This window comes from Octopus bimaculoides, chromosome 20 (genome assembly GCF_046866305.1).
Source record: "Octopus bimaculoides isolate indiv1 chromosome 20, ASM4686630v1, whole genome shotgun sequence".
NCBI classification, from domain to species: domain Eukaryota; kingdom Metazoa; phylum Mollusca; class Cephalopoda; order Octopoda; family Octopodidae; genus Octopus; species Octopus bimaculoides.
This window is the reverse complement of record NC_142947.1, coordinates 39,044,492-39,056,153: the sequence shown is the minus strand read 5'-3', so window position 1 is coordinate 39,056,153 and position 11,662 is coordinate 39,044,492. Positions and strand designations below refer to the sequence as shown.

The window sequence follows — 11,662 nt, the reverse complement described above, 5'->3', positions numbered from 1 at the left end:
CATGACCGCAAGCAGGGAACTGCATCCCTTTGGCTGGTCAGTTGGTCGTATTTATAACAGTCTGTAGTCGATAGAAAGCGGGAACAAACCTTAGCTAAAGTGCGACCGGTAATTCTGAGACGCGCTTTCAAATCTCAGGCGATAGAGCCGATATTCGTTCTTTATAAACTTCCTTGTAGATGATGATTTCTGTTTGGTCGACACTAATTTTTAAATTACTGGAGTCCGCTGCCCTACGCATAGCGACGTATAACTGGCCGTGTGTAAACATCGGAGTGGATAAAAATACACCTACACGTGCAGAATCTTTAGTGTTACTAAAAGTCAGTGGAGGCGCAATGGCCCAGTGGTTAGGGCAGCGGACTTGCGGTCATAGGATCGCGGTTTCGATTCCCAGATCGGGCGTTGTGAAGTGTTTATTGAGCGAAAACATCTAAAGCTCCACGAGGCTCCGGCAGGGGATGGCGGCGAACCCTGCTGTACTCATTCACCGTAACTTTCTCTCACTCTTTCTTCCTGTTTCTGTTGTGCCTGTAATTCAAAGGGCTAGCCTTGTCGCACTGTGTCACGCTGAATATCTCCGAGAACTACGTTAAGGGTACACGTGTCTGTGGAGTGCTCAGCCACTTGCACGTTAATTTCACGAGCAGGCTGTTCCGTTGATCGGGTCAACTGGAAACCTCGACGTCGTAAGCAACGGAGTGCCAACTACTACAACAGTGTAGGACCTCGTTTGGCCCTGCCTTCCTGAGATTCAAAACCAAATCTAGAAATTCTCCCTGGCCATACAACATATTGTCCTGCCAAAAGTGAACGTGTTTTCCGCTTGACTCATAACATTGTTATGTCATAGAAACTTTAAGTAAACAAAGTTTGACCTACATTAATTTAGCCATTATTGGAAAGGTATATCCATTTTCTTAGCTACACTGCACAGTTATAAATACTAATATTTTCTAAGAAAAAAATCAGTGGGAGCGACCGACCGACCGGCACGAACGAAATACAATGATACAGTTGTCTTTGTCCACCACTCTTACTTTCTCATTCGCTCACTTTTGACAACATCATTTGATCTATTTCGTTACGGTTGCTAGAATGACAGAGAATAAGTCCAACGCCGTCTACCCTTTTACAACAAAATATAACTCGTTACCTCGCATGCTTTCCGACTGTTTTTATACACGTTTGCCTACCATGGTTTGGCTTTTAATTATATGTAATGGAGAAATAAATATATGATCTACGACTTTGGCCACTGTCTTTCTTTCTTGGAGTCAGCACCAGTATCATCGTCTTTGCTTTCAACACAGGCAACAATCGTTACATTCTGGTAACCTCTACGTAACAACCCCTCATAACATTTTTATTCCTTTAGAATTTTCAGAATCTTTTTCGGAATTTGTGTTTTACACACGGGAATTCATACACGAAATTGAATTGCAAGCTTTATTCTACTCCGATGACGGAGACTCGATATATCCAATGTTAATTGCTTCGATTATGGTCGCATATTGTGATGAACTACATCTACCAGCATTATGATGGATCTCCGAGCCCTCAGAAACAGTTGTTGGACTTATAATAATTTCCCCCCCCCCTGCCTTTAATTCTCTCTGCCGTTTGTATTCTGTGTTAGTTGGATCTATCAATGTAAATATCTATATTTATTTATTTATGCGCCCTTTTAAAGCCTAGCCAGGCTCATGGGCCCGGTTTCTAACTTAAAAAGACAGTGAAAAATTCTTTTGAAATGGTCCATTGGGGTAATAGAATAGGGTGTTCAAACACAGGCCGAGTGCTCCGTAGTGGATAGACAATGCAATCTTAGTACATAAGACACAACAGTTGATGGTGCTATGACCTTATGAGAAACGGTAGCATATTCTCTTCAGATGATTGTAATTATGTCAACTGGCCTCGTTACTGTTCTTACGCAAAACAAAGCCATTAAAACTTGGATATCTTAATCGTAAACACAGGATAATATTGACGATGTATCAAACATCTTCTAAACGTGTTGCCTTGACCAGTAACATTCGCAATACTCAGAAAATTGTTGTGATATTACAATCGATACAATACAGCAGAATAACCTTATAAGAAAGCTTATGAAAAGTATGCGCACATTTTATTTTATTAAAATACATTTAGCGTTTACAGATCAGAAATTAACTATGAGGAAAATACTTAAACATTAAAGAAAAATGATCATCTTTAAAGTAAAAAAGAATTATTTTCCTTTTATCTTTAATAATCAAGAAATAAAATAGCAAATAAGACGTTTTTTTTAAAAATTAATCTACCTTTCGCAATTGCCATATCTTTAAGTAGGTGCCAAAATGAAACAAGTTTCTTAGTCATTCATTTCCGGGTATCTTTCTTGGGGTATACAATTCACGATTCATTAACACATTTATCAAAAATAATTCTCTGCAATTTTAGGAATATATTGTTTCTTGATTAGATATCAGTATTACAAAATTACTTCAGACGGCATCACTTTTCCCTCCAAACCACATTTTAAATTTTCTATTACTAAATCAATCATTTCTAAGCGAGTTTCGTAAGTGTATGTTCCACAGTGAGTGGTTATGACAACATTTGGCATGGATAACAATGGGTGCCCTCGCGGTAGCGGTTCAGGGTCGGTGACATCCAAGGCAGCACTTTGAATTTCATTTGACTGAAGAGCTTTCACAAGTGCGTCTGTATTAACTATCTTTCCTGTTGAAGAAGAGATAAACAAAAAGAAAAATGGTCAAAAAATTGATGGCTTTATATAGAAAAGATAACCGTTTCTATTTTAGAGATTTATTGTTGATTTGGAACAATAACTCTTCTGAATTCATATACGATGTTTCTAGAACTTCACACTCTTAAGAACTCATTATATTTGGCATTTGTTTTGACCATTAGCATCTTGTATCTACAGTCATTTGTTTGTGCATTCAAATTTTGACTATTAGGTGTTTATTTATTTTTCTGCATCAGTAGTGACGTGTTAATTTTATGATGTTTCCTTGTTAATTTTGGCATGGAACTGCAAGCTGTGTATGGTTTCATAGTTAATCTTGTATTTTTGTGTTAAATGTGTGAAACAGGTATGCATTTTTCTCCAGTATTTTCCTAATTTCGGTTTGTGGTGTTTGGTGTAATGTGCAACAGTTTCATGTGGCAAATGTAAGGTGAACCTATTAGAGAGTTTCTGTCCAATGTAACAGTTAATGTCTTAAAGTTTGTAACTATCAGTTTTACAATCAAATTGATAAACCACATGGGTCAATAACAGTTTGTCCTCGGGCTCGCATGTTTGAGGCACATTATTGATAAAAAACCTTTTGGTTTTGGTGTTTTTGTAGTACGTCATTAGTTTAAGCTTATGTTTGGGTGTGATACATTTTGTATTGCGTTTCACGAGGGTTTATATTATATGTTCATCTGTTTTATATATCCTTGGTTGCAGATATATGATTTTAACGAAACAGGAGTAAAGCAGTGTATTCACAGACGTAACTTCCGACAACCAACACGTGAGACTCTAATGCTTTTTTCCTGCCTCAACGAGACACGTTACTCTTTATAAGTGTTCAACGAGTCCACTTTTTAATCACACAGGGGTGTTAATGTCTATCACCACAACAATCTGTTTGATATAGTTTTGTACATTTGGTTCATGGAATCGTTTTTTTTCTTCTCTGTGTGCTTTGACTACTTCCTTTGGATGTATTCTCTGATATATTTGCGGTATTATATTAGTGTTTGTATGTCTGCCTTTATACTATGATCCCTTGTCTATTATTTAATTAGTTTAATTCTATGTTTTCCTGTTTGTAGTGCATTGATTGTGGACGATAATATACATACTCTCCGGAGGTGTGAGTTTTACTGCTGACATCTTATACTTGTGTCTCTGTGTAAATATATGCATTTGTTTCATTGCAATCCGTTGCAGGGTTACTCATTTTTGCCAGCTGATCGGACTGAGGCAATGTGAAATGAAGTGTTTTGCTCAAGAACACAACTCACCGACCGGTTTACGAATCGAAACCGCAATCTTACTAAGCCATGCGCCTCCTCGTCATGTATGTGCGCCCGCGCGCACGTGTGTGTGCACGCACGAGTTTGTTTATGTACACATATTTGTGTGTGTGCGTGTGTGTGTGTGTGTGTGTGTGTGTGTGTGCACGCGCATGTATGTGCGTGTGAGACTGCATGTATATATGTATAATGATTCCGTTTGTACATTTATTTATTATTATAGTTAATTTGTTTAGTTGTTTGGATGCAGAAAATTTGTTCACCAAACTCGAGACAGGCATGATAAAGATCATTATAAATAATGTGTATAAATACCCTAAAATAAAATACGTGTGATACTAGCCAACTTATTAAAAGAGACTATTTGATATAAACAAATAAAGTGTCTTTTCGCTGCTCACATGAAAATTTATATAACATTCAAACTTTGAGATGGAGTGACCATGGGTTCTCCTCAAGGACCAATGTTTGCAGCATTCTATTTGTCCACAATAGAAAACAATAAAACAAAAGTAGGAATAGATAATATATACCAGATATGTAGGTAATACGCAAGTTGTGGCGTATACACTTAAGGAAGTTGAGACACGAGACGACTTACAAAAGAGCTCTGTACAGAAATTTAGTAAATGACACCTCGTTTTTAGACATAAATGTATAGATTGAAAACAGAAGCATTCATTTACCAACTCAATAATTTTTAAAGTTTAAATGTTTAAAGACATTCAAGAATTGAAATGTTTCCCAAGTGATGTATTATCTTACCTCGAGCGATGTTTACCAAAAGAGAAGTTTTCTTCATCAACCGGAATTCTTCTGTACTAATCAAGTTAATCGTTTGTTCTGTGCAAGGACAAGCAATAACAAGAACATCCGCTTCGGGTAACATATCTTGCAAACGAGGGTAAAACGTAGCTTTGACTCGGTCTTCGTCTTCATTGCTTCTGTAAATTTAGAAAAAATGTATTCAATATTTTGCCGTCTAAACAGCTTCAGTAAGAACATAATAAATAATAATAATTCTTTCTACTAGAGGCACAAACCTCAATATTTTACTGGTACTTAATTTATCGACCCCGAAATAAAATGAATGATAATATTGACTTCAGCGGAATTTGAACTCAGAATGTAGTGGCGGATGAAATGTCACTAAGCATTTTGCCCGGTGTGCTAACGATTCCGCTGGCTCATCGCCTCAATAATAATAATAATAATAATAATAATAATAATAATGTAGGCACAAGGTCTTGAAAATTTTGAGGGAAGGGGGCTAGTCAATTATATCGAATCCAGTGCGTAACTGGTACTTATTTCGTCAACCTTGAAAGGATGAAAGGCAAAGTTGATCCCAACGGAATTTGAACTCAGAGTGTAACAGCAGACGAAATACCGCTAAGCATTAAGCCCAGCATGCTAACAATTCTGCCAGCCCGTCCCCTAACAAATAATTATAATAATAATGATAATAATAATAATAATAATAATAATAATAATAATAATAATAGTGGTTGGCGATATGTGCATTTCTGATCACGAGCAGAACTAGTGGGGGAGCATTATAGCCATGTATTGAGAGGAATTCTTTGGGGTTTGGATAATTCACCTCTGGAAACATGGGTGTTTTGTTCAACATCCTTAAAGACCCCTTAAAGGATGGGCTATTCAACCTGAAGAAAATTCTAACTGGGGTCCCCACCTGCAAGGTCATGTGCTGTTTATCTTGATATGAGATCACCATATCACGCACGTATGGTTGTGGTGCATGTGCCTAGTGTACCCTTATAAGACAGGTAGTCATGATAGGTATATTGAGCTTCGTATATTTTACCCCAGTGTCACTTTGATGACATACACTGCTCTCTCACTCAATAATAATAATAATAACAATAGTAAATTGGGAAAATGTGGAACCTCAAGACTAAAACATTACCTGTTGTCATAGATGCCTGAGGAATGATAACAAAAGGGGCTGATTCCTACCTAGTTCAGGTACCAGGAAACCCCAGAATGGCAGAAATTCAAGAGATAGTGCTCGTGGGAACTGCCCATATCCTACGTAAAATACTGTCTATGTAATCTCAAATTTTAAAACAAATTCATAATTTTCATATGTTTTCTTAAACATTCTCTAGAACACTATTATATACAAAACCAAATATATGACACCCTAAGCATAACACCAACATGAACTTCTAACTTGTTGTCTCTGTGTGAGACTTGGAGTCAACTTGTACAAATACAAAGCAAAAGTTAAATATGTAATAATAATAATAATAATTTTGGCAGAAGGCTAGCAATTTCGGGGGAAGGGTAAGTCAATTACATCGACCCCAGTTTGCAATAGGTACTTATTTTATCGACCCCCCCCCCCGCCCACAAAATAAAGATGAAATTCAAAGCCAACCGTGGAAGAACTTAAACACAGAACATAAAGACGAACAATATTCTGCTCTGTGTTTTGTCCTTTATGCTAACGATTCTGTCAGCTCGCCAATTCTTTCTATTCTAGATACAAGGCTTGAAATTTCAAGGAGGATGCTAGACAACTGCATCAATCCCAGTATCTGACTGGTTCCTATTTTATCGACCCTGAAAGAATGAAAGGCAAAGTCTACCTCGCCGATGGTTGCACTTAGAGAGTTAAGTCTCAATCAACATTAGCACCACGAAGAGGAATGAGTTCTTCAAAAGCTTACACTTGAACTATTTCTTTGAGAAAATCTTGGAGAGGGATGATTCACTCCGTTAAGCTGATTTTCACAAGATAGGTGTAACTTAGGGATTTGGCAAAACAGACTGATATAATAAGTGTCAGGCTTAAAAGAGTACGTACTAGGGTCGATTCATTCCACTAAAAATACGTTCTAGGTGGTGCTCCAGCATGGCCACAGTGTTATGAATGAAACAAGTAACAGATAGAAGATAGATATACTGCATAAATACAAAGTATTTTAGATGGACCCTAAAACCACAGTTGCTACCTTTATTGCAGTTATCAGAAGTTAATAGTGAGAGATAAAGTTTTAGAATTACTTATCGCCATACCTTTGTGTTCTGTTATGATAAAGGATTTTCATTCCAAATGCCGTTGCTCTTAGAGCGATTTTAAGCCCAATATCTCCCATGCCAACAATTCCAAGATTTTTCTTCGCCACATTTGTGCCAAGTAAGCTCGGACAAAAGAAGTTTGGATGTTCATTTTCCATTGACATGCGAACACCTTTGAAATAAAAATATATATATATATATACATATATAGTCGATTCAAACATGAAAGTTCGTGCCGATTTATAGTATCTTACTTTTCGACTTATTTGCCATGAAACCACCTCAATTCTGGGAAGAAGGTATTTTCAAGTTAAAGGAAAGATGGAGACGCATTGTGCAACAAAATGGTTCATATTTGGTTGATTAAAAATGTAATGGCAAGTATTTATTGACCTTTTTCTTTCCTTTAAAAATCAGCATGAACTTTCCGGACAGCCCAATAAATAATAAATGAGTGGAAATCGAACCGGTGAGTGTGACAGATAATAACACACTAAAAGAGAATGACTCTCCCCAGACACAACAAAATTTGCTTCCACACACGAATTTACATAAAGAATCTTGCAAACCAGATACAAAAGCAAAATTATAATTAGTGATCAACAAATTATGTGGGAATCTTTGGTTTAACGTATATATTTCTCCCGATTATACTTCGGACGAAGTTTTACTAAACAACAACTTCAGCTCTTGAACATAGTCGAGTTTTTTTAATTTTTATATGAATGCCTACAGCAAGAGTTAGGCCTAACACAGGGGTCACCAAAGGGCGTACAACGGACTGCCTTGGAGTTGGCGAGGAATTACAGGGGTTCGATGAAAGCCAAGAAGTCGAATGGGGATCGGCGTGCGAAAGACCAGCTCACCCAAATGAACTACTTGTAATACTTTGTCAGCACCATGCTCGTCCTTCACATTGATGTTGTCATTTTCAATAAAAGATATTCCAGCAATATGATGCGTTTTTCACATTTTCTAACCGTGGAAATAATTTCATAATAATCGAAAGTTTAAAACTCTATACTCGTACACGTAGTTTTAAATGTAAAAAGTGTGTCATCTTCAATAGAATTTCTTAATTTGTCGTACATGTATGGTCGAGCTAACATTTTAATTACCAGTATTAGTACGTGGTACGCATTCTTCATGGTAAGGTATTAAGATGTTTTGAATGAGGAGGGTGGTCGATGCGGAAGGAGAAGTAGCTGAAAAGGATCGATGGTCAAAAAAGTTTGGCGACCCCTGACTTAATACATCGTAAAACAAATACCACCATGAGTGATATACAAACAACTATGGAAAAAGCAAGCCGCTGGATCTGGTTAAAAAGAGACAATGAGCAATAGCTAGAAGAATATTGAGCTAAATTTGATGACCAGTTAATCTAGCAGGCAGGGCCTCATTTCAGTGAAGCGGGGTGCCGGTCCGCAATGATGCCGTCAAGAAGTAGTCACCGAAACGGCACGCATTCTCTCCTGATGACCCCATAAACCTGCTGGTATCCAGTATGCAGAGCTTTCAACTGGTAGCTCTTGCATCTGCATGCTGCATGTTTTTGCTCAATAAACACTCACATCGCCCGGTCTGGGAATCGAAACCGTGATCCTATGACCGCGAGTCCGCTGCCCTAACCACTGGGCCATTGCGCCTCCACAGCATCGCATAACGAAAAGAAATTCGAGCAAAGAATATTTTCTTAAGATTTAAAGGGAAATAATTCTTTAAGTTTAGAATTATCTACCTTGAATGACATAACTTACCTTGAACTATTTTCCGTGTCACAACTAGTATTAAAGTTATAGCAAGTTCTGCTGTACTGTCAGAAACAACATATCTAGTGTTTCCAACTCGCAACCCTTTTTCTTTAGCCCATTTTAGATCAAGATGATCCACTCCCATTCCATGGTTTGAAATTACTCTTAGATTTGGAAGAGTTGTTATTAATCTGTTTATGACGTTCGAATCGGGACCCGGTGTAACAATGCCAACAATGTCTTTCTTTATGTTCGGATTCTGTTGGATATCGTCCAGAAAATTAACTTGAAAATGATTTCTCAGGCGACTTAAACATGTTTCAGTTAAATTGCTCCTCAACTTAGTATTATTTACAGTCCGTAAGCAAATTAAAACTGAAGGTTTTATCTGCATCGCCATGTTTAAATGCCACGTCATTCAGTAATAATTGTGGCTTTGTCGAATGAACTGTGAGAGGATCTTCTCAGTTCACACCTCTGTTATCTTTTGCATATCACTTTTGTTGTTGTTGTTGTTTCAAGTACATGACGATAGACATATATAATAATTAATGAAGGAATTAATCAATGACAAGTCAAGTGATGAACGATGATAGTAGTGGTGTTGCTGCTTCTCTTAAAGTTACGCTTGACTGAGCTGAAAGTTTATTATCAATTGTAATAAGCGCGATACAGCGTGTGACCAAGACCGTTCCTTTTTGAAATACTTCTACAAACTTCCTGGCGGGTTTTTTAACTACTTGCTTTGGAAAGACTTCCGCCCCCCCCCCCTCCATTTTCTCTCGAATTTGTTTATTTAAAAAATTTTTTTTTTTTGCCAAAAGCCCTCGTTTCCGAATACGGAGGTTCCGGAAAATTGCCAGAAATCGGCATTGTTAAATTCCCCCGCCCCCTCCCCCCAATCTTCAATTTTGACTTTTTTCCCCAACACTAACCCTAATCCTAACTGTAACTACACAAATGTTTTGAAATTTTTGTCCTAATCATGTCTGTATTTTTCTGCATATTTAGAAAAAAAAAAAAATCTTAAACAAAAGCTTTACAAAAATTTTTGGAAATTTTTTTTCAGAATCACAATCTCCATATTTTTCCGCATATTTTGAAAACAAAATTCTGAAAAAAGTAAAAAAATGAAGGAAATGGGGGTGGGGTGGTAATTTAAAAATGCCGATTTTTGCCAATTTTTTTGCAGATCCGTATTCTCCATAGCTGAAAAGCGGGGGTTTGTGTCGCAAAAAAAAAAAAAAGAAAAAGAAGTTTTTTAATTGGGTGGTTTTTGTGGGGGACAGGTGGAAGTCTTGCCCCTGTCTGCTCACTTTCTCACTCATTTTCTATAGCATTGACCTGAAGCAAAAGAAAATATGTCGTTTGCCTAAGATTAACAATAGAGTTGAACATGGGACCTCGTATTTATGAACTGAACAGCTTAACCATTCGACGAAGGCTTAGCTAAGCATTTCACCTGGCGTGCTTACAATCCTGCCAACTCATCACCTTTGTTGTATAATATAATAATGACACAAAAAGTGTATTCTGGCAAGTCAGCAATGTTTAATAAAATGTGGGTGATAAGCTTTGACTATCAATTACTGATTGCGATATAGAGATTAAATAAGTATTATCTGTGACATAATTCAGTACTGTAAGTAAAATGTAAGTCTGAAACAGTAGTGTAAGCAAGAGATAAATCCACTCACAGTGTTATATAAACAGTAAAAAAGTTGTGAAAATAGAAATGATCCCTAATATAAATAAAGTGCAAAATAATGTTGGCATACTTGAATGGAGTTTTGGCAATTTAGGATAGAATATCTTAAATATTAAGAAAAATATTATTTTATTAATGTAATAAAAAGAAACAATTTATCATCATCATTAATAAAAAAAGTTTTTGATGTGAATAAATAAATTTCCATTCTCTTCTTGGTTTTTAAGTATATATATATATATAGTAAAAGAATATATATTCATATATATATATATATATATATATATATATATCATCATCATCATCATAATCATTTAACGTCCGCTTTCCATGCTAGCATGGGTTGGACGGTTTGACTGAGGACTGGTGAGCCAGATGACTGCACCAGGCTCCAATCTGATTTCACAGAGTTTCTACGGCTGGATGCCCTTCCTAACGCCAACCACTCTGAGAGTGTAGTGGGTGCTTTTACATGCCACCGGCATGAGGGCCAGTCTGGTGGTACTGGCAACGGCCACGCTCAAATGATGTTTTTACGTGCCACCTGCACAGGAGCCAGTCCAGCGGCACTGGCAATGTGATCCCGCTCAAATGGTGCTTTTTACGTGCCACCAGCACAGAAGCCAGTCAGCTTATCTGGCAACAATCATGCCCAGATGGTGCTGTTAACGCTCCACTAGCATGGATGCCAGTTAGGCGGTGCTGTCATCGAATTTGATTTCGATTTCGATTTCACTTGCTTCAACAGGTTTTCGGAAGCAGAGTTTAGTGTCTAATGAAGGAAAGTTACGCATAAGTGGGCTGGTTACACCACTGGCATAGGCCATGGGTTATGGTCTCACTTGGCTTGCTGGGTCTTTTCAAGCACAGCATATTTTCAAAGGTCTCGGTCACTAGTTATTGCCTCAGCAAGGCCTAATGTTCAACGTTCGTGCTTCACCACCCCATCCCAGGTCGTCCTGGATCTACCTCTTCCACAGGTTCCCTCAACCGCTAGGGGGTGGCACTTTTTCACACAGCTATCTTCATCCATTCTCTTATATATATATATATATATATATATATATATATATATATAATTATATATACTAGATGGACCCATGAAAAATAC

At 37.3% G+C, this 11,662-nt stretch overlaps 1 protein-coding gene across 1 annotated transcript; it reads right to left on the bottom strand.

Moving 5' to 3' along the window:
- Positions 1–1,233: 1,233 nt before the first annotated feature.
- On the bottom strand, positions 1,234–9,591 carry LOC106867841 (glyoxylate reductase/hydroxypyruvate reductase). The gene is made up of 4 exons (XM_014912871.3): positions 8,850–9,591; positions 7,087–7,261; positions 4,807–4,985; positions 1,234–2,727 (listed from the first exon to the last, which is right to left on the bottom strand). The coding sequence occupies exons 1-4, from the start codon at positions 9,259–9,261 to the stop codon at positions 2,477–2,479; spliced, it is 1,017 nt and encodes a 338-aa protein (XP_014768357.1). The 5' UTR covers positions 9,262–9,591; the 3' UTR covers positions 1,234–2,476.
- Between the last annotated feature and the right edge of the window lie 2,071 nt (positions 9,592–11,662).